The sequence below is a fragment of the Salvelinus namaycush genome, chromosome 17, assembly GCF_016432855.1.
Source record: "Salvelinus namaycush isolate Seneca chromosome 17, SaNama_1.0, whole genome shotgun sequence".
Classification (NCBI taxonomy): Eukaryota; Metazoa; Chordata; class Actinopteri; order Salmoniformes; family Salmonidae; genus Salvelinus; species Salvelinus namaycush.
Genome location: NC_052323.1, coordinates 20,759,838 through 20,784,188, shown reverse-complemented (window position 1 = coordinate 20,784,188; position 24,351 = coordinate 20,759,838). Strand labels below are relative to the sequence as shown.

Genomic DNA, 24,351 nt, shown 5'->3' with positions numbered 1-24,351 from the left:
AAGATCTCCATCTCTCTACTGTATCTATGTATCTCAATCTCTCTCTCTCCCTCCCTCTGTCTCTCTCTCTCTTTCTCTCTCTCTCTCTCTCTCTCTCTCTTTCTTTTGCTCTCTCTCTCTCATTCTTTATATACTGTATATATGGAGATATATATATCTCCATCTCTCTACTGTATCTATGTATCTCCATCTCTCTCTCTCTCTCCCTCTGTCTCTCTCTCTTTCTCTCTCTCTCTTTCTTTAGCTCTCTGTCTCTCATTCTATATATATATATATATATATATATATATATATACACTGCTCAAAAAAATAAAGGGAACACTAAAATAACACATCCTAGATCTGAATGAATGAAATATTCTTATTAAATACTTTTTTCTTTACATAGTTGAATGTGCTGACAACAAAATCACACAAAAATTATCAATGGAAATCAAATTTATCAACCCATGGAGGTCTGGATTTGGAGTCACACTCAAAATTAAAGTGGAAAACCACACTACAGGCTGATCCAACTTTGATATAATGTCCTTAAAACAAGTCAAAATGAGGCTCAGTAGTGTGTGTGGCCTCCACGTGCCTGTATGACCTCCCTACAACGCCTGGGCATGCTCCTGATGAGGTGGCGGATCTCCTCCCAGACCTGGACTAAAGCATCCGCCAACTCCTGGACAGTCTGTGGTGCAACGTGGCGTTGGTGGATGGAGCGAGACATGATGTCCCAGATGTGCTCAATTGGATTCAGGTCTGGGGAACGGGCGGGCCAGTCCATAGCATCAATGCCTTCCTCTTGCAGGAACTGCTGACACACTCCAGCCACATGAGGTCTAGCATTGTCTTGCATTAGGAGGAACCCAGGGCCAACCGCACCAGCATATGGTCTCACAAGGGGTCTGAGGATCTCATCTCGGTACCTAATGGCAGTCAGGCTACCTCTGGCGAGCACATGGAGGGCTGTGCGGCCCCCCAAAGAAATGCCACCCCACACCATGACTGACCCACCGCCAAACCGGTCATGCTGGAGGATGTTGCAGGCAGCAGAACGTTCTCCACGGCGTCTCCAGACTCTGTCACGTCTGTCACGTGCTCAGTGTGAACCTGCTTTCATCTGAAGAGCACAGGGCGCCAGTGGCAAATTTGCCAATCTTGGTGTTCTCTGGCAAATGCCAAACGTCCTGCACGGTGTTGGGCTGTAAGCACAACCCCCACCTGTGGACGTCGGGCCCTCATACCACCCTCATGGAGTCTGTTTCTGACCGTTTGAGCAGACACATGCACATTTGTGGCCTGCTGGAGGTCATTTTGCAGGGCTCTGGCAGTGCTCCTCCTTGCACAAAGGCGGAGGTAGCGGTCCTGCTGCTGGGTTGTTGCCCTCCTACGGCCTCCTCCACGTCTCCTGATGTACTGGCCTGTCTCCTGGTAGCGCCTCCATGCTCTGGGCACTACGCTGACAGACACAGCAAACCTTCTTGCTACAGCTCGCATTGATGTGCCATCCTGGATGAGCTGCATTACCTGAGCCACTTGTGTGGGTTGTAGACTCCGTCTCATGCTACCACTAGAGTGAAAGCACCGCCAGCATTCAAAAGTGACCAAAACATCAGCCAGGAAGCATAGGAACTGAGAAGTGGTCTGTGGCCACCACCTGCAGAACCACTCCTTTATTGGGGGTGTCTAGCTAATTGCCTATAATTTCCACCTGTTGTCTATTCCATTTGCACAACAGCATGTGAAATGTATTGTCAATCAGTGTTGCTTCCTAAGTGGACAGTTTGATTTCACAGAAGTGTGATTGACTTGGAGTTACATTGTGTTGTTTAAGTGTTCCCTTTATTTTTTTGAGCAGTGTATATCTCCATCTCTACTGTATCTATATACCTCTATCTCTCTCTTTCTCTTTCTCTCTCTCTTTCTCTCTCTCTATATACTATCTCAATACAATTTCAATTTAAGGGATTTATTGGCATGGGAAACATATGTTAACATTGCCAAAGCAAGGGAAATAGATAATAAAGAAAAGTGAAATAAACAATAAAAAATGTTTTACAGTAGACATTGCACTCACAGATGTTCCAAAATAATAAAGACATTACAAATGTTCTATTATGTCAATATACAGTGTTGTAACAATGTGCAAATAGTTCAAGTTCAAAAGGGAAAATAAATAAACATAAATATGGGTTGTATTTACAATGGTGTTTGTTCTTCACTGGATGCCCTTTTCTTGTGGCAACAGGTCACAAATCTTGCTGCTGTGGGAAAATATGTGTCTCTAATATGGTCATACATTTGGCAGGAGGCTGGAGTGCAGCTCAGTTTCCACCTCATTTTGTGGGCAGTGTGCAAATATCCTGTCTTCTCTTGAGAGCCATGTATGCCTACGGCGGCCTTTCTCAATAGCAAGGCAATGCTCACTGAGTCTGTGCATAGTCAAAGCTTTCCTTAAGTTTGGGTCAGTCACAGTGGTCAGGTATTCTGCCACTGTGTACTCTCTGTTTAGGGTCAAATAGCATTCTAGTTTGCTCTGTTTTTTTGTTAATTATTTCCAATGTGTCAAGTAATTATATTTTTGTTTTCTCATAATTTGGTTGGGTCTAATTGTGCTGCTCTCCTGGGGCTGTGTGGGGTCTATTTGTGTTTGTGAACAGAGCCCTAGGACCAGCTTGCTTAGGGGACTCTTCTCCAGGTTCGTCTCTGTAGGTGATGGCTTTGTTATGGAAGGTTTGGGAATCGCTTCCTTTTAGGTGGTTGTAGAATTTAACGGCTCTTTTCAGGATTTTGATAATTAGCGGGTTTCGGCCTAATTCTGCTCTGCATGCATTATTTGGTGTTTTACATTGTACACAGGATATTATTGCAGAATTCTGCATGCAGAGTCTCAATTTGGTGTTTGTCTCATTTTGTGAATTCTTGGTTGGTGAGCAGACTCCAGACCTCACAACCGTAAAGGGCAATGTGTTCTATAACTGATTAAAGTATTTTTAGCCAGATCCTAATTGGTATGTCAAATTTTATGTTCTTTTTGATGGCATTGAAGGCCCTTTTTGCCTTGTCTCTATGCTCGTTCACAGCTGAGCTTTTCCTGTGGCCGAGGTATGTCTAGTTATTTGTGTGCGACTCTCTCTGTCTCTCTGTCTGTTTCTCTGTCTCTCTCTGTCTCTTTGTCTCTATTTCTATCTCTGCTTTATCTCTCTATGTGGATTCTACAGATGTTGTCCTGTGTAATATGTGTGGTACATCCCAATGTGTTGATAGTACAATAAGACATACAACATGGTATCCACTCTGCCCCAAGTGGGTGGAAACGTGATGAATAAGACAAGTATGACTCTTCATATTCAGAATGGTTCAGTGAGGTCTTTCTCTGACATGTCATTAACATTCAATCCAAAGAAAACGATTCCGGAACCTAACACATTGATAATAAGCACGGAGCTCTGTTGACTGAGCGGTGCCACTTCTCACAGTAACTTTTTGAAGATTTGACAAAATTATAAATGAGCTGAATTCAATTTAAAGGGCTTTGAAAATGAAAAGCTCAGTGCTCCGTTGACATTTAACAGAGATACGCTTTTTTTATGGAGAAATCGTAGAAAATAACAGGAATTCACATTAACATGAAAAGTGTATCCTAAAATATGAAAATATTACATGTCATGTCTCAAAATTGATATCTATCTTACCCTCTACACGGTCTCTGAATAGACGTCTCTGTAGTCTACCGAGTCAGACCATTCATACTGCCACTAATAACCTGCTGCTGGTAGAGCCTTCTGCGAAGAGGAATGCAAACCCCTGCCTTGATTGACTGACTGTGACTGTGTTGAAATGCTGCAGAGCACACACACACACACACACACACACACACACACACACACACACACACACACACACACACACACACACACACTCTCTCTCAGCCGCCAGCCACTGAGAGACAGACAGACAGTAGAGGGTCAGTGAGTAAATGTGTGCAGGGTAATGTGCATTAGCTGTGTTTGTCTGCTATGGTCATCCCAGGGCACCGCTCATACAACCTCCCCATGGACACTAAATACAGCAGAACATTGGTATCAACAGAAAGCGTGGGCTGTGTCCCAAATGGCACCATATCTCTTTTATACTGCACTACATTTCCCTTTATAGCGCATTATATAGGGAATAGGGTGCCATTTGGGACACCGCAATGGTAATATCAACAATAATATGCTGGCTCACTGCTGGGACTTTATGATTCTCTCAATATCCCTCTCATCTGGTCAGTTTGTTAGATTGAAGTGTAAATGATAAAGCTATAAATTCTAGTACGCAAACTGCCTGCGTTCTCCATAATGGCTCTATTAAAATTACTTTTCTGTGTCCTACCTTAGTTCAGCGTCATATTTACGTGTGTGTGTGTGTGTGTGTGTGTGTCTGTGTGTGTGTCTGTGTGTGCGTGCGTGCGTGCGTGCGTGTGTGCGTGTGTGCGTGCGCAGTGCATCTATGAGATGCAAACAAGCATATTTTTACGCTACTGCAAATACAAGTTAATGGTTTAAATGCAGTTTCTGCTTGTATAAATTTGTTCTGTGGGGTTAACATGGAGTCAAGTGAATACTGTTTTTTTGTGTTTTAAAAATGTATGTTTTTGTGTTTAAAAAAAACTCTAATAACTAATCTTCAAATTCGATAGCTGGGCAAGTTTGATCAAACAAACGCTGTTTTCACATTCACATTCTTCCTGATCACCTTCATCGGGATAGCTGCAGCTGTGGTGCTGTATGTGCGCAAGAAGAGAAGAATTGACAGGCTAGTATGTAGCCTCACTACTGCTACTCTCTGTTCATCATATATGCATAGTCACTTTAACCATACCTACATGTACATACTACCTCAATCAGCCTGACTAACTGGTGTCTGTATGTAGCCTCACTACTGCTACTCTCTGTTCATCATATATGCATAGTCACTTTAACCATACCTACATGTACATACTACCTCAATCAGCCTGACTAACCAGTGTCTCTTTGTAGTCGGTTATAGCGAGGCTATAACTTTTATAGCCTCGCTACTGTATATAGTCTGTCTTTTTACTGTTGTTTTATTTCTTTACTTACCTATTGTTCACCTAATACCTTTTTTGCACTATTGGTTAGAGCCTGTAAGTAATCATTTCACTGTAAGGTCTACACCTGTTGTATTCGGCGCACGTGACAAATAAACTTTGATTTGATTTGAGTGTGTGTGCCTGTCTCTGTGTGTGTATGTCTCCATCTCTTAGTCTTTCTGTGTGTGTCTAGGAGGTCTATATCAAATGGTTCCACTCCGTGTCTGTGAGGAGTTGTTTCTATAGTAACCTGCTCAGTTCAGTGCACTGCATTAGCTAACACATGGAGCAGAAAAATACACACTTCTCTTCTTCTCTTCTCTCTCCTTCACTCCTCTGAACATTAAACTGAGACATATGGACACCTGGTTGTACTGGTACTTCAGGGAGAAGGAGGAGAGGAGAGAGGACAGAGGAGTAAAAGGGAGAGGAGAGGGAGAAGGGATGTGAGGAGGGTGGAGAGGAGTGGGGGGTGGGGAATGGAGGGAGCAGGCCCATTAGGCATAAGAAGGAGAGAAGGGATGTGAGGAGGGGAGAGGAGTGGGGGGTGGGGAATGGAGGGAGCAGGCCCATTAGGCATAAGAAGGAGAGAAGGGATGTGAGGAGTGGAGAGGAGTGGGGGGTGGGGAGTGGAGGGAGCAGGCCCATTAGGCATAAGAAGGAGAGAAGGGATGTGAGGAGGGGAGAGGAGTGGGGGGTAGGGAGTGGAGGGAGCAGGCCCATTAGGCATAAGAAGGAGAGAAGGGATGTGAGGAGGGGAGAGGAGTGGGGGGTGGGGAATGGAGGGAGCAGGCCCATTAGGCATAAGAAGGAGAGAAGGGATGTGAGGAGGGGAGAGGAGTGGGGGGTAGGGAGTGGAGGGAGCAGGCCCATTAGGCATAAGAAGGAGAGAAAGGATGTGAGGAGGGGAGAGGAGTGGGGGGTAGGGAGTGGAGGGAGCAGGCCCATTAGGCATAAGAAGGAGAGAAGGGATGTGAGGAGGGGAGAGGAGTGGGGGGTAGGGAGTGGAGGGAGCAGGCCCATTAGGCATAAGAAGGAGAGAAGGGATGTGAGGAGGGGAGAGGAGTGGGGGGTAGGGAGTGGAGGGAGCAGGCCCATTAGGCATAAGAAGGAGAGAAGAGGAGAGAAAGGGAATACAGTTCTGATTGATGGCGTTAAGAATAGCAGCCACAGAAAGTTTCATCAAAGAGGGCAGGCAGGGATCAACATAATAAGGGTTGCCTGTGGTTCTGGAACTTCTACCAGACAGACAGTCACAGTCGGAGGCTGAAGGTCAGAGCAGTCGACAGCACCACTTCCACTACCAGTCACAAAGATCTGAGGCTACAGAGTTCACTTGTTCTGTCTCCTGCTGTACATCAGTCTTTCTGTGTCTCTGTGTGTGACTGCTTCTGTCTGTACATCAGTCTTTCTGTGTCTGTGTGACTGCTTCTGTCTGTACATCAGTCTTTCTGTGTCTGTGTGACTGCTTCTGTCTGTACATCAGTCTTTCTGTGTCTCTGTGTGTGACTGCTTCTGTCTGTACATCAGTCTTTCTGTGTCTCTGTGTGTGACTGCTTCTGTCTGTACATCAGTCTTTCTGTGTCTCTGTGTGTGACTGCTTCTGTCTGTACATCAGTCTTTCTGTGTCTCTGTGTGTGACTGCTTCTGTCTGTACATCAGTCTTTCTGTGTCTCTGTGACTGCTTCTGTCTGTACATCAGTCTTTCTATGTCTCTGTGACTGCTTCTGTCTGTACATCAGTCTTTCTGTGTCTCTGTGTGTGACTGCTTCTGTCTGTACATCAGTCTTTCTGTGTCTCTGTGACTGCTTCTGTCTGTACATCAGTCTTTCTGTGTCTCTGTGTGTGACTGCTTCTGTCTGTACATCAGTCTTTCTGTCTCTGTGTGTGACTGCTGCTGTCTGTACATCAGTCTTTCTGTCTCTGTGTGTGACTGCTTCTGTCTGCATCTGATTCACCATGCAGACAGATTACCTGCTGTGGGCTTGAATCTGCCTTCTGTCTCTCTCTCTCTGCCCCCTTCTGTCTCTCTCTCCTTCTGTCTCTCTCTAACTACTCTCTCTCCCCCTCTCTGCCTTCTCTTTCTCCCTCACCCATCGCTCTGTCCTTTCTCTCTCTTCCCACCCCCCCCCCCCCCCCTCTCTGTCTCTCTCTCAATTCAATTTCAATTCAATTTAAGGTCTTTATTGGCATGGGAAACATATGTTTACATTGCCAAAGCAGGTGAAGTAAATAATAAACAAAAATGAAATAAACAATAAAAATTAAACAGTAAACATTAAACAAAAGTTTCAAAAGAATAAAGACAAAATGGAAGATAAATAAACATAGACATAGAGACTGGTTGCCCTTTTCTTGTGGCAACAGGTCACAAATCTTGCTGCTGTGGGAAAATATGTGTCTCTAATATGGTCATACATTGGGCAGGAGGTTAGGAAGTGCAGCTCAGTTTCCACCTCATTTTGTGGGCAGTGTGCACATATCCTGTCTTCTCTTGAGAGGCAGGTCTGCCTATGGCAGCCTTTCTCAATAGCAAGGCTATGCTCACTGAGTCTGTACATAGTCAAAGCTTTCCTTAAGTTTGGTTCAGTCACAGTGGTCAGGTATTCTGCCACTGTGTACTCTCTGTTTAGGGCCAAATAGCATTCTAGTTTGCTCAGTTTTTTTGTTAATTCTTTCCAATGTGTCAAGTAATTATCTTTTTGTTTTCTCATGATTTGGTTGGGTCTAATTGTGTTGCTGTCCTGGGGCTCTGTGGGGTCTGTTAGTGTTTGTGAACAGAGCCCCAGGACCAGCTTGCTTAGGGGACTCTTCTCCAGGTTCATCTCTCTGTAGGTGATGACTTTGTTATGGAAGGTTTGGGAATCCATTCATTTTAAGTGGTCATAGAATTTAACGTCTCTTTTCTGGATTTTGATAATTAGTGGGTATCGGCCTAATTCTGCTCTGCATGCATTATTTGGTGTTTTATGTTGTACACAGAGGATATTTTTTCAGAATTCTGCATGAAGTCTCAATATGGTGTTTGTCTTACCAAAGGAGTCCCCTCGAAGCCTAATATTGACTGTGTACATACGCAGCGTCCAAGAGAGCTGCATTTTTGTTGTCGTAGTTGTGTCTAGGGGGGCATATGGGGAAGGGAATGCTATTAATATATATATATATATATATATATATTAATTTCTAGCCAGATGTAAAATGTTCCTGGTTTGACTAATTTAATATAGTGAGTTAGGTCTGCTCTATACCAAATTAGGATACCCCCTGAGTCTCTTCCCTGTATCACACCTGGTAGTTTGGTGTATGGGACTACCAGCTCTCTGTAACCTAGATTGCACAGTGGGTCCGTCTCCTTGATACCATGTTTCTCTCTGTCTCTTTCTGTCTCTCTTTCTCTTTCTTTCTCTTTCTGTCTCTTTCTGTTTCTCTCTCTGTCTCTTTCTTTCTGTCTCTCTTTCTCTTTCTGTCTCTTTCTGTCTCTCTGTCTCTCTCTCTCGCTCTCTCTGTCTCTCTCTCTCTTTCGCTCTCTCTCTCTCTCTCTGTGTCTCTCTCTCTCTCTCTCTGTCTCTGTCTCTTTCTTTCTGTCTGTCTGTCTGTCTGTCTGTCTGTCTGTCTGTCTGTCTGTCTGTCTGTCTGTCTGTCTGTCTGTCTGTCTGTCTGTCTGTCTGTCTGTCTGTCTGTCTGTCTGTGTCTCTGTCTCGCTCTCTCTCTCCAAAAGAATAAAGACATTTCAAACATCGTATTATGTCTATGTACAGTGTTGTCAACTTTTTGGAAGAGATCGGTCCTATTATATCTGGCGAAAACCAGACACTGCATTCCACAGTAAGGACATACCAATGGTAAAGCATGGTGGTGGTAGTGTGATGGTTTGGGAATGCTTTGCTGCCTCTGGACCTGGACGACTTGCCTTAATAAACTCAGCAAAAAAAAGAGTCCCTTTTTCAGGGCCCTGTCTTTTAAAGATAATTTGTAAAAATCCAAATAACTTCACAGATCTTCATTGTAAAGAGTTTAAACACTGTTTCCCATGCTTGTTCAATGAACCATAAACAATTAATGAACATGCACCTGTGGAACGGTCGTTAAGACAATAACAGCTTACAGACGGTAGGCAATTAAGGTCACAGTTACGAAAACTTAGGACACTAAAGAGGCATTTCTACTGACTCTGAAAAACACCAAAAGAAATGACCCTCCAGCATGACAATGCCACCAGCCGTACTGCCTGTTCTGTGCGTGATTTCCTGCAAGACAGGAATGTCAGTGTTCTGCCATGGCCAGCGAAGAGCCCGGATCTCAATCCCATTGAGCACGTCTGGGACCTGTTGGATCGGAGTTTGAGGGCTTGGGCCATTACCCCCAGAAATGTCCGGGAACTTGCAGGTGCCTTGGCGGAAGACTGGGGTAACATCTCACAGCAAGAACTGGCAAATCTGGTGCAGTACATGTGGAGGAGATGCACTGCAGTACTTAATGCAGCTGGTGGCCACACCAGATACTGACTGTTACTTTGATTTTGACCCCCCCTTTGTTCAGGGACACATTATTCAATTTCTGTTAGTCACATGTCTGTTGAACTTGTTCAGTTTATGTCTCAGTTGTTCAATCTTGTTATGTTCATACAAATATTTACACATGTTAAGTTTGCTGAAAATAAACGCAGTTGACAGTGAGAGGACGTTTCTTTTTTTTCTGAGTTCAATAAGAACCATGAATTCTGCTTTGTAAGATTCTGTAACACCTCAGATTCTGTGACACCTCAGAAGAGAGTCAGTAATTCTGTACCACAGAGCAGTGTTTGTCAGGGGTGCTTAACTGGTGGCAGAGATGTCAGACGCAGGAGAGCAGCACTGGGTAATAACCGGAGCAGTTTAATATACAAAACCACCGGCATCCAGAATAACAACGTATGGGTACAAAACCCATCGCGCACCAGACAACAATGTGCACAAGCACTTACAACAAACAATTCCGCACAAAGACATGGGGGGGACAGAGGGAAAATACACAACACGTAATGAGGGAATGAAAACCAGGTGTGTGGGAAAACAAGACAAAACAAATGGAAAATGAAAAATGGATCGGCGATGGCTAGAAGACCGGTGACGTCGACCGCCCGAACAAGGAGAGGAACCGACTTCGGAAGAAGTTGTGACAGTGTTTTAGTTCTCAAGACCACATATTGAGTGTCTCGGTCTTGTCTCGGTGTCGGATACATTTGTACTCGGTCTCAGACAGTGAGGACTCGTAATTGCTTCCCGAGACCAGCCAAGACCATCCGAGTGAAAAACTTCCATTCAGTCAGCGCACAAACCACTCCACCAGGCCAAATATATACACTCCTTTTTTAAACATGAACATCTTAACAGCCTTTAAAGCTATTATAGACAGGTTAGTACAGTGGTGAACCTATAGGCCTTCAGTGTGTGACAGGTTAGTACAGTGGTGAACCTATAGGTCTTCAGTGTGTGACAGGTTAGTACAGTGGTGAACCTATAGGTCTTCAGTGTGTGACAGGTTAGTACAGTGGTGAACCTATAGGTCTTCAGTGTGTGACAGGTTAGTACAGTGGTGAACCTATAGGCCTTCAGTGTGTGACAGGTTAGTACAGTGGTGAACCTATAGGCCTTCAGTGTGTGACAGGTTAGTACAGTGGTGAACCTATAGGCCTTCAGTGTGTGACAGGTTAGTACAGTGGTGAACCTATAGGCCTTCAGTGTGTGACAGGTTAGTACAGTGGTGAACCTATAGGTCTTCAGTGTGTGACAGGTTAGTACAGTGGTGAACCTATAGGTCTTCAGTGTGTGACAGGTTAGTACAGTGGTGAACCTATAGGTCTTCAGTGTGTGACAGGTTAGTACAGTGGTGAACCTATAGGTCTTCAGTGTGTGACAGGTTAGTACAGTGGTGAACCTATAGGTCTTCAGTGTGTGACAGGTTAGTACAGTGGTGAACCTATAGGCCTTCAGTGTGTGACAGGTTAGTACAGTGGTGAACCTATAGGTCTTCAGTGTGTGTGACAGGTTAGTACAGTGGTGAACCTATAGGTCTTCAGTGTGTGACAGGTTAGTACAGTGGTGAACCTATAGGTCTTCAGTGTGTGACAGGTTAGTACAGTGGTGAACCTATAGAATACCAACAGTAAAACAAAAAGTGCCAGTGGTCTAGTGGAAGGTTTACGCAGGTATAAGTCATATACTCACTTTTTATTCAGGGGGCATTGCTCATACTCACTTCTTAATCCCGACTGATGCGTATCAAAGTAGTGTAGTGGAGGTATACGACTTATCAATGATGTAGTACAATAGAGAAATCATGCAAAAAGTAGCCTACCCAATCTCAAAGCAGAGAAATATATTGACATGCGCGCAGCACACAGCCTAGTTTCAGCTGAATATCATCTGCAGGCAGCAGGAGTGTTCAGCTCTCAGCTGGTTTTAGAAAGGAGCAGCTCAGAGAAGAATGACCGTGGTTCTATTGTTTTCCACAGTGTTGAAGGATCCAGGGAAGTGGTTCTATTGTGTTCCACAGTGTTGAAGGGTTCCAGGGAAGTGGTTCTATTGTTTTCCACAGTGTTGAAGGGTCCAGGGAAGTGGTTCTATTGTGTTCCACAGTGTTGAAGGGTTCCAGGGAAGTGGTTCTATTGTGTTCCACAGTGTTGAAGGATCCAGGGAAGTGGTTCTATTGTGTTCCACAGTGTTGAAGGGTTCCAGGGAAGTGGTTCTATTGTGTTCCGCAGTGTTGAAGGGTTCCAGGGAAGTGGTGCTATTGTGTTCCACAGTGTTGAAGGATCCAGGGAAGTGGTTCTATTGTGTTCCGCAGTGTTGAAGGGTTCCAGGGAAGTGGTTCTATTGTGTTCCACAGTGTTGAAGGATCCAGGGAAGTGGTTCTATTGTGTTCCACAGTGTTGAAGGGTTCCAGGGAAGTGGTTCTATTGTGTTCCACAGTGTTGAAGGGTTCCAGGGAAGTGGTTCTATTGTGTTCCGCAGTGTTGAAGGGTTCCAGAGAAGTGGTTCTATTGTGTTCCACAGTGTTGAAGGGTTCCAGGGAAGTGGTTCTATTGTGTTCCACAGTGTTGAAGGGTTCCAGGGAAGTGGTTCTATTGTGTTCCACAGTGTTGAAGGGTTCCAGGGAAGTGGTTCTATTGTGTTCCACAGTGTTGAAGGGTTCCAGGGAAGTGGTTCTATTGTGTTCCACAGTGTTGAAGGGTTCCAGGGAAGTGGTTCTATTGTGTTCCACAGTGTTGAAGGGTTCCAGGGAAGTGGTTCTATTGTGTTCCACAGTGTTGAAGGGTTCCAGGGAAGTGGTTCTATTGTACTTCACAGCACGGGGGTCCAGGATTAATACAACTCTATCAGGGATTAAACCTAGACTTCTCCCTCAACCTTTCATTCTCTACTCTCCTCCTTCTCCTCTCTCGTTACTGCTTTCTTTTCAGGCCGGGGCTGGGATAAGAGCTTGCTCTAAAGGATTTGCCTTTTTCATTAAGAGATTGACCCTGGCATTCTGTCATTCTCTTCCTGCTTTAGTTTAAACCAGTAATTACAATGTAGAGCCACTTCACTGCTTTGGCCTTTATACAGAACACTCTCATTATACAATTCTCCCTCTTTCTCTTGCGCTGCTTCTCTCTCTCCTCTCTTTCTCCTTTCTCTCTCCTCTCTCTCTCTTTCTCCTCTCTCCTCTCTCTACTTCTCACTCTCTCCTCTCTCTCCTCTCTTTCTCCTTTCTCCTCTCTCCTCTCTCTCTACTTCTCACTCTCTCCATCTCTCTGTCTCTCTCTTACACTCTCGCTATAGCAAATAACTTATTCACCACAGATCGGATTGTGATTTTATCTCTCAGAATATTGATCTCTCACATTTCATATTTGAGTTATTTCTCTTTAAACTTACGATTTCCGCTCCCTGCAGTATTAGCGTAACACCCAAGGTCATTTATTTGACCACTGAAGTAGTTGTTATTCTATGAACAGAAGCATTCTGGCCGTCACCTCTGTATCCCTCTATAGTCCTACACAATGGTTTTAAATCCAACATTGTGAGCTGTAGGAAACATATTGACTCAAATCTCCTCTTGAAAAAAGTAGCCTTCATATTTCTTTATTTCATCCTAAAAACATGAAACTAGAGAAACTAATTGATTCCTCTAAATGTGTAACATGTTTTTCTCTCTGTCCTGTGTGTCTGTCTGTCTGTCTTTCTCTCCGTCCATCCGTCTCTATATCCTCTCTTTGTCTATCTGTCTGTCCTCTCTGTATTCTCTTCTTATCAGGGTTTTCTGGACATTGACCTAACGGACCTGAGGAAAGGTGGGGCGAATATCACAGGCTTCCAGCTGGTCAACTACACAGAGCAGAACGTCAGTCGTACCATCCAGCAGTGGATGGAGTTCGAAAACAAAGACGCCAAGATCCCCAAGAGACGCCTGAAGGTACTGCACTGCACTGCACAGACATGCACACTACTCTGTCTAGACAGACGGGTTGCAACTCTCAATGTTCCAATGCTCCAGCTTAACACGTCTGTACAAGTTCCGGCATCAGTTGGGACAGAGAGTACGAGTCGGGAATCAGACACGCTTCTCCGGACACCTCGCTGCCGTATCACGTCGCTGCCATATCCAATTTCCTCCAGCATTTTGTGTGTGTGTGTGTGTGTGTGTGTGTGTGTGTGTGTGTGTGTGTGTGTGTGTGTGTGTGTGTGTGTGTGTGTGTGTATGTGTGTGTGTGTGTGTGGGGGGGGGGGGGTGTGTGCCTGTTGTCCTGCTTCCCAAACGTGTGATTTGTGGCTCCCGAGTGGAGATAGAGGCGTCACTACAGACCCTGGTTCGATACCGGGCTGTATCACAACCGGCCGTGATCGGGAGTCCCATAAGGTGGCGCACAATTGGCCCAGCGTCGTTAGGGGAGGGTTTGGCTGGGGTAGGCTGTCATTGTAATTAAGAATTTGTTCTTAACTGACTTGCCTAGTTAAATAAAGGTTAAAAAAATAAAAATATATATATCAAAAAAAATATAGCATAATAATAATACAAAATTCAAATAAAAATCTTTTTTGAGTGAGTTGTATGTCTGAAGAGGACCCAAGAGAATCCGACATCCTCCCCAGACCTTGTGCCGTTGCCTATCTTACGTTGCTCCAAGGTTTGGGTTAACGGTGGGTTAACTGCCTTGTTCAGGGGCAGAACGACATATTTTTACCTTGTCAGCTCGGGGATTCAATCTTGCAACCTTACGGTTAACTAGTCCAACGCTCTAACCACCTGCTTTACATTGCACTCCACGAGGAGCCTGCCTGTTACACGAATGCAGTAAGAAGCCAAGGTAAGTTGCTAGCTAGCATTAAACTTATCTTATTAAAAACAATAAATCAATCATAATCACTAGTTAACTACACATGGTTGATGATATTACTAGTTTATCTAGCGTGTCCTGCGTTGCATATAATCGATGCAGTGCGCATTCGCGAAACAGGACTGTCGTTGCTCCAACGTGTACCTAACCATAAACACCAATGCCTTTCTTAAAATCAATACACAAGTATATATTTTTAAACCTTCATATTTAGTTAATATTGCCTGCTAACATGAATTTCTTTTAACTAGCAAAATTGTGTCACTTCTCTTGCAACAGAGTCAGGGTATATGCAGCAGTTTGGGCCGCCTGGCTCGTTGCGAACTGTGTGAAGACTATTTCTTCCTAACAAAGACAGCCAACTTCGCCAAACGGGGGATGATTTAACAAAGCGCATTTGTGAAAAAAGCACAATCGTTGCACGACTGTACCTAACCACAAACATCAATGCCTTTCTTAAAATCAATACACAGAAGTATATATTTTTAAACCTGCATATTTAGCTAAAATAAATCCAGGGTAGCAGGCAATATTAACCAGGTGAAATTGTGTCACTTCTCTTGCGTTCATTGCACGCAGAGTCAGGGTATATGCAACAGTTTGGGCCGCCTGGCTCGTTGCGAACTAATTTGCCAGAATTTTATGTAATTATGACATAACATTGAAGGTTGTGCAATGTAACAGGAATATTTAGACTTATGGATGCCACCCGTTAGATAAAATACGGAACGGTTCCGTATTTCACTGAAAGAATAAACGTTTTGTTTTCGAGATGATATTTTCCGTATTTGACCATATTAATGACCTAAGGCTCGTATTTCTGTGTGTTATTATGTTATAATTAAGTCTATGATTTGATAGAGCAGTCTGACTGAGCGGTGGTAGGCAGCAGCAGGCTCGTAAGCATTCATTCAAACAGCACTTTCGTGTGTTTTGCCAGCAGCTCTTCGCAATGCTTCAAGCATTGGGCTGTTTATGACTTCAAGCCTATCAACTCCCGAGATTAGGCTGGTGTAACCGATGTGAAATGGCTAGCTAGTTAGCGGGGTGCGCGCTAATAGCGTTTCAAACGACACTCGCTCTGAGACTTGCAGTAGTTGTTCCCCTTGCTTTACATGGGTAACGCTGCTTCGAAGGTGGCTGTTGTCGATGTGTCCCTGGTTCGAGCCCAGGTAGGAGCGAGGAGAGGGACGGAAGCTATACTGTTACACTGGCAATACTAAAGTGCCTATAAGAACATCCAATAGTCAAAGGTATATGAAATAGAAATCGTACAGAGAGAAATAGTCCTGTAATTCCTATAGTAACTACAACCTAAAACTTATTACCTGGGAATATTGAAGACTCATGTTAAAAGGAACCACCAGCTTTCATATGTTCTCATGTTCTGAGCAAGGAACTTAAACGTTAGCTTTCTTACATGGCACATATTGCACTTTTACTTTCTTCTCCAACACTTTGTTTTTGCATTATTTAAACCAAATTGAACATGTTTCATTATTTATTTGAGGCTAAATTGATTTTATTGATGTATTATATTAAGTTAAAATAAGCGTTCATTCAGAATTGTTGTAATTGTCATTATTACAAATACATTTTAAAAAATCGTCCGATTAATCAGTATCGGCATTTTTTGGTAATAATAATCGGTACCGGTATCGGCGTTGAAAAATCATAATCGGTCGACCTCTACTCTGTATAATGATCTCTGCTCTGATCTCTCTATAATGATCTCTGCTCTGATCTCTCTATAATGATCTCTGCCCTGATCTCTCTATAATAATCTCTGCTTTGATCTCTGTATAATGATCTTTGCCTTACTTGCTTTCATCACCCTCTTCTTGAATTTGTTTTACCCTCTCAAGATGTGGTGTTTTAAGTCTAATGAGGATGTCTCTCTCTCTATCTATCTATCTCTCTCTCTTACACACCACTCTACCCCCCCCCCCCCCCCCCCCTCTCTGTCTGTAGTACACCGGAGCATTGACATATGACGGGGTGAAGGTGATGTCTACAGCATTCCAGAACCTTCGGAAACAGAGGATAGACATCTCTCGCCGTGGTAATGCAGGCGAATGCCTCGCCAACCCGCCCGCACCCTGGGGCCAAGGCATTGATATACAGAGAGCCCTGCAACAGGTACACCCCCCCCCCCCCCCCCCCCCCCACACACACACACACACACACACACATACACACACACACACACACACACACACACACACACACACACCAAAATGCCTGGACCCGGTGGCCATGTTAAAGACATTCAGAGAACCTTATAACAGGTACACCCACACCACAAACTACTCTGCTGGTAGATATGAGGGATACATCCACAAACTCTTACCTACACAAGCACAACAACATACACAGACAAGCTCCTGAGTGGCACGTTGGCTAACCCATCCTGAGTCAGGCCCTGCTGAACAAATTAGATCTCTATTCTGTCACCGAACGTTCCCATTGAGTCACCTATGAGCTTCCTGGATGGAATGTGACATCATGTTCGGTAAACAAAACCTGCAGGCAATAAAACCTGCCTGTGATCATCATAGAATATGACATCAACAATGGAGTTTAGTAATGCAGTGTTCTGAGATGGGAATGAAATACAGCACTTGGTTTAGTATTACAGAGATGGCGAGAGAGCAGCCAGGCCGCTCAAGATTCACTTCATAATTAGACCTCAATCCATGTCCTGAGGACGTCAGGAGATGCCTTTAAAACCCGCCACTAGGGGCAGCAGTGAGCGCTATTACCATCAAGTAGGGTTTTGCTATGGCGTTGTGGACGGGGATAATGGATGGACGTAGACACCATTTTTTTTTTTTTTTTTTTATACTATCCCAAACCTTAACCCTTAACTTAACCATTCAGAATGAATGCCTAAACTTAACCATGGAGTTGTTTTTGTTTTAACCCTACCCAAACCTTAACCCTTAACTTAACCATTCAGAATTAATACAGGAGGAGCCGCATGAAGGAGGAGCAACCCAGGGTGTCAAAAACACATTGAAATTTGAGATTTGGAGAAACGTGGATAAACGTTTGGGCCCGGTTGCATAAAATGTCTAAAACATATTAGGGAATTGTTTAAAGGTGTTACATAGAGCCCCCAAACATTTCCTTAGGTCAGGGCATCATTTTACGGTAGTTTGAAGGCATGTACGGCAGAAAGCGTCTCTGGTTACTATGGAGATGACCTGATTCACTGAAAGAGATCACATTTATTTTGGGAGATTGCAAAATAGAACTTCTACATTCAAGACAGGAGAAACAACTTGATAATAACACTTATAACACTTATAAACACTTATAAATAACACTTATTTTAGTTACTTTTATCTCAACTTGTTTATATTACTTCCTAGCAGGTCAAGCTAACTTACAGAGTAGGTAGCTAACTAGCCAGCTAGCTTTGTAGCCATGGATTGTGCACCTTCCATTGTTTAGCTAAGTAGCTAGCTAGCTGGTCGATGTTTTCCCTTTGAAATCAGGCCAGAGGAAAACATTCACCTCCACAAATGTTATTTACATTGATATCCATACTGAATGAAGCACTTAAGGGACCTCATGGGCACCCTTAAATTTTTCACTTCATTTAAGGGGAAAATTCGCCTTAACATTTTTAGTGCAACTGACTTAAAGTGAAGGAAATTAACTTAAGGTGTTTAATCAACCGAGAGGGAGAGAGAGAGAGAGAGAGAGAGAGAGAGAGAGAGAGAGAGAGAGAGAGAGAGAGAGAGAGAGAGAGAGAGAGAGAGAGGGGGACGGACGGACGGACGGACAGGACAGGACAGGACAGGACAAGACAAGACAAGACAAGGCTCAATAGGTTTTCAGACACAACCTGATTAAACCGATGTTGCTGTGTGATTATTAGTAATTGCCCTAGACGTGCCTACAGAGGAATATGCTGTGAACTGGATTGATTATCAATATCAGCTAGCAGTAGGGTAGCTGTTTTCTTGGACTGACGACATTACTAGTTGGATGTAATCATTAAGATGTTATTGTATTCATATTGGCTCTTGACTTGAGCTTTTAAACAGACAGATGCTCTCAGAGTCTCACACTGATCTCTCTGGTGTGGCTCTGTGGAACTGTGGTCTAATTGATGCACACACACACACACACACACACACACACACACACACACACACACACACACACACACACACACACACACACACACACACACACACACACACACACACACAGACACTCACTCTTGTGTGTATACACGCACATCCACACACCTCTACACACACACACACACACACACACACACACACACACACACACACACACACACACACACACACACACACACACACGCACACAGTGCCTCCATGGCTGTGTCTAGCTATGGTCTGGTCCGAGTGAATGCAGACATCTATCTGCCTGTGGGAAGAGAGGAGATTGATGCCCCATTTGCTCAATTAAACCCATCATACTGCCAACACTAGCATGCTGCAATGAACACATGCTACACACACTACACACTTAAACACACACACTCGCACGCATACACTGAGTGCACAAAACATTAGGAACACTAGTATTGTGTTGCACCCCCTTTTGCCCTCAGAACAGCCTCAATTTGAGGGGGCATAGACTCTACAAGGAGTTGAAAGCGTTCCACAGGGATGCTGGCTCATGTAGACTCCAATGCTTCCTACAGTTGCCTGGATGTTCTTTGGGTGGTGGACCATTCTTGATACACACAGGAAACTGTTAAGTGTGAGAAACCCAGCAGCAGTGCAGTTCTTGACACACTTAAACTGGTGCGCTTAGCACCTACTACCATACACTGTTCAAAATCACTTAAACATTTTATATTGTCCATTCACCCTCTGAATGGCCCACATACACAATCCATGTCTCAATTATCTCAAGACTTAAAAATCCTTATTTAACCCGTCTCCTCCCCTTCATCTACACTGATTTGAAGTGGATTTAACAGGTGTCATCAATAAAGGATCATAGCTTTCACCTGGATTCACCTGGTCAGTCTATGTCATAGAAAGTAGTTTTGAACACCCAGTGCACACACACACACACACACACACCCACGCACACACACACACACACACACACACGCACACACACACACACACACACACACACACACGCACGCACACACACCCACGCACGCACACACACCCACGCACACACACACACACACACACACACACACACACACACACACACACACACACACACACACACACACACACACACACACACACACACACACGCATAATACATGCTATACACACTCCAATGAACATCCTGACAAGGCTCTTGAAGAAACTGAACTCCAGCTCATGTTCTCTGTTAATGAGGCTAATAGAAGACTACACCTCAGAACCGTAACTGCTCCCTGTGTCTCTGTGTTATTGATGTGTCAGGTGCGTATCGATGGCCTGACAGGTCATATCCAGTTCAATGAGAAAGGACGCAGGACCAACTTCACCGTCAGTGTCATGGAGCTAGCCCCCTCTGGACCTAAGAAGGTGAGTCATGAGATCTGTAGGACCTTATGGGATCTAATGGGATCTTATAGAAGCTTATTTGATGTCAAATGTGGGGATTCATGTCCATTAGTGTTTCATTGCAGTCTAATATCATATATGTACAGTACAGTATCAGATCAAATCAAGGATTCCTTCATAGCCCCTCAGTTTTTTCACTTGTCTGTTTATCTTGTATGTGTATTAGGTGGGCTACTGGAACGAGGACGAGAAGTACGTGAGCACAGCCACCTTCATGAGAGGAAGCAACGACAGCAGCTACGGCCTACAGAACAGGACCTACATAGTTACCACCATCCTGGTTAGTGTGTGTGTGTGTCAGGGTTTTCATTCGGAAAATGTGGCACCGGACATTTGACCGGCAGCATTTTAATTTACCAGACATTTAAGAAATTTACCGGACCCATATGCATTGGGTGTGCGTAACCTGATTGGGGCGTCCACCCACGGTGCTCAGAATGAAATATCACATTTAGATGATGGTAATTCATTTTAACAGAACATGAAACTCGAGGATGCAACGTGCTCCATACCGAATTCCGATGCAGAATTTAAAGATGTTAGAATAACTGTTTACATTTACTTTTCCTCAGCCAAGAAGACCAGTAAGGAACAGCAACATCACTAGCCTATGTCAATCTACTATCCCCCATAGTAGAAAAGTTAACCTATTCTATTGGTCAGCTTGTCAAGAAAGAACTAGCCTATTCCAAACAGACTCTGGGACAGTTGTGGGACAATAGATCCCAAATTCATACAACCACTAGGCCTTGCCTACATAGAACAAATACGTTACAAAGCAATTAAGAGTTCCTCTTAGCCCTGACAGGATAGAAATTCCCACTGACACAGACACATGTCCGTCCCTCCCTCCCTACTCTTCTTTCCTTCTCTCCTGGCCACCCTTTTAGCCTGTTAGACTATAGCCCATTTTTTATTTCCATCACATTGCAGACTCACAGAGACCTTACTCACTACTGATGTAATGTGAGGATGTGTTCTCCTCCCTGCTGCTTCCTTCACTTCCCCAGGCCCTTTTATGTCTCCTGCCCACAGACAGGGCCTCTAACTTATGGATGGAGGACAGGCTCCAGGTCCACTAGCTTGGGGTAGTGGGAGGTGGTAGGTATGGAGGACAGGCTCCAGGTCCTCTAGCTTGGGGTAGTGGGAGGTGGTAGGTATGGAGGACAGGCTCCAGGTCCTCTAGCTTGGGGTAGTGGGAGGTGGTAGGTATGGAGGACAGGCTCCAGGTCCTCTAGCTTGGGGTAGTGGGAGGTGGTAGGTATGGAGGACAGGCTCCAGGTTCACTAGCTTGGGGTAGTGGGAGGTGGTAGGTATGGAGGACAGGCTCCAGGTCCTCTAGCTTGGGGTAGTGGGAGGTGGTAGGGATGGAGGACAGGCTCCAGGTCCACTAGCTTGGGGTAGTGGGAGGTGGTAGGTATGGAGGACAGGCTCCAGGTCCTCTAGCTTGGGGTAGTGGGAGGTGGTAGGTATGGAGGACAGGCTCCAGGTCCTCTAGCTTGGGGTAGTGGGAGGTGGTAGGTATGGAGGACAGGCTCCAGGTCCTCTAGCTTGGGGTAGTGGGAGGTGGTAGGTATGGAGGACAGGCTCCAGGTTCACTAGCTTGGGGTAGTGGGAGGTGGTAGGTATGGAGGACAGGCTCCAGGTCCTCTAGCTTGGGGTAGTGGGAGGTGGTAGGGATGGAGGACAGGCTCCAGGTCCACTAGCTTGGGGTAGTGGGAGGTGGTAGGTATGGAGGACAGGCTCCAGGTCCTCTAGCTTGGGGTAGTGGGAGGTGGTAGGTATGGAGGACAGGCTCCAGGTCCTCTAGCTTGGGGTAGTGGGAGGTGGTAGGTATGGAGGACAGGCTCCAGGTCCTCTAGCTTGGGGTAGTGGGAGGTGGTAGGTATGGAGGACAGGCTCCAGGTCCTCTAGCTTGGGGTAGTGGGAGGTGGTAGGTATGGAGGACAGGCTCCAGGTCCTCTAGCTTGGGGTAGTGGGAGGTGGTAGGTATGGAGGACAGGCTCCAGGTCCTCTAGCTTGGGGTAGTGGGAGGTGGTAGGTATGGAGGACAGGCTCCAGGTCCTCTAGCTTGGGGTAGTAGGAGGTGGTAAGTATGGAGGACAGGCTCCAGGTCCTCTAGCTTGGGGTAGTGGGAGGTGGTAGGTATGGAGGACAGGCTCCAGGTCCACTAGCTTGGGGTAGTGGGAGGTGGTAGGTATGGAGGACAGGCTCCAGGTCCTCTAGCTTGGGGTAGTGGGAGGTGGTAGGTATGGAGGACAGGCTCCAGGTCCTCTAGCTTGGGGTAGTGGGAGGTGGTAGGTGGGTGGTATGGGGGATATTGCCAGGTCTGCATACAGTAACTCACAACCACACTACCAATACCACCACACACAGTTAGAAAATTCAGTCATTAGGTTTTTGCTGTAAACCGTAGTGAAGACTCAGTGAGCTAAGGTCTTAGTGGTCTGTTAAAGGTGGGTGGAGAGGGAGAAGGAGCTGGGCTGAGGATTGTTCCAGGGAGAAGGGATCTGGGCTAAGGTTTGTTCCATCCAGACCCCCGGGCCTACAGCAGACCTCCACGGAGAGGGTTATTGGGGTGAGGGATTTCAGCAGCTCGCCGCCCGCCTGTCCTGCAGAGCCGTGTTAAGACGAGCGCTGCGGAGGGGGAGAGGCAAGCTGTGTGTGTGTGTGTGTGTGTGAGGAGGAAGGGGGAAAGGATAACAGGAAGGCTTGGTGCCTTTACAGGCAGACATAGTGCTGTTTTAAGACCAGACTATAGACCTGAATCTAAGTGTTGGGTTTTCTTTTAGTGGAATTGCCCCCCCCCAAAAAAAAAATATATATACACTACTGGTCAAAAGTTTTAGAACACTTACTCATTCAAGGGCTTTTCTTGTACAATAATAGTGAAAACATCAAAACTATGAAATAACACATATGGAATCATGTACTAACCAAAAAAGTGTTAAACAAATCAAAATATATTTGAGATTCTTCAAAGTAGCCACCCTTTGCCTTGATGACAGCTTTGCACAATCTTGGCATTCTCTCAACCAGCTTCATGAGGTAGTCACCTGGAATGCATTTCAATTAACAGGTGTGCCTTCTTAAAAGTTAATTTGTGGAATTTCTTTCCTTCTTAACTTCTCTGCGCTACGGATCCCTTTTACGGGATCATTTTCCTAAACAACCGCTGAATTGCAGGGCGCAAAATATTACTAAAAATATTTAGAATCATGCAATCACAAGTGAAATATACCAAAACACAGCTTAGCTTGTTGTTAATCCACCTATCGTGTCAGATTTTGAAAATATGCTTTGCAGCGAAAGCAATCCAAGCTTTTGTGAGTGTATCAATCAATGCTACAACAGCTAGCCCCAAATTAGCATGGTCACGAAAGTCAGAAAAGCAATAAAATTAATCGCTTACCTTTGATAATCTTCGGATGTTTGCACTCACGAGACTCCCAATTACACAATAAATGTTATTTTTGTTCGATAAATATTACTTTTATAACAAAAAAACGCCATTTGGGTTGCACGTTATGTTCAGAAAACCAAAGCCTCGTTCCGTTCGACGAAAATTCCAAAAAGTATCCGTAATGTTCGTAGAAACATGTCAAATGTTTTTTATAATCAATCCTCAGGTTGTTTTTAACAAACATAATCGATAATATTTCAACCGGACCGTAACCTATTCAATAAGAGAGAAAAAGAAAATGGAGAGCTACCCTTCTCGCGCGTAGGAACTAATCAGAGGATACCTGACTAGTTTTGAAGAATCTCGCTCATTTTTCTAAATAAAAGCCTGAAACTATGTCTAAAGCCTGGACACAGCCTGAGGAAGCCATTGGAAAATGAATCTGGTTGATACCCCTTTAAATGGAAGAAAGACGGGCCAGGAAACACAGATTAAAAAAATAAGTAATAATCACTTCCGGGTTAGATTTTCTCAGGTTTTTGCCTGCAGAATCAGTTTTGTTATACTCACAGACAATATTTTGACAGTTTTGGAAACTTTGGAGTGTTTTCTATCCTAATCTGTAAATTATATGCATATTCTACGATCTGGACCTGAGAAAAAGTCTGTTTACCTTGGGAACGTTATTTTTTTTTTTTTAAAGAAGAAAAAAAAAGAAATCTGACCCCTAGCGTCAAGATGTTAATGCATTTGAGCCAATCAGTTGTGTTGTGACAAGGTAGGGTGGTGTACAGAAGATAGCGCTATTTGGTAAAAGACCATGTCCATATTATGGCAAGAACAGCTCAAATAACAAAGAGAAACGACAGTCCATCATTGCTTTAAGACATGAAGGTCAGTCAATAAGGAAAATATAAAGAACTTTGAAAGTTTCTTCAAGTGC

General features: G+C 44.5%; 1 protein-coding gene across 4 annotated transcripts in view; it reads left to right on the top strand.

Moving 5' to 3' along the window:
• LOC120062048 (glutamate receptor 1-like) overlaps positions 1-24,351 on the top strand; it is a 193,678-nt gene that overhangs the window by 95,136 nt on the left and 74,191 nt on the right. For 3 of the 4 annotated variants that reach the window (XM_039011852.1, XM_039011854.1, XM_039011853.1), the window contains exons 6-9: positions 13,364-13,522; positions 16,416-16,583; positions 19,862-19,966; positions 20,172-20,285. In XM_039011852.1, coding sequence (XP_038867780.1) covers positions 13,364-13,522; positions 16,416-16,583; positions 19,862-19,966; positions 20,172-20,285 — 546 coding nt within the window. The remainder of the gene's footprint in view (positions 1-13,363; positions 13,523-16,415; positions 16,584-19,861; positions 19,967-20,171; positions 20,286-24,351) is intronic. The other variant, XM_039011856.1, reaches the window with a different exon arrangement.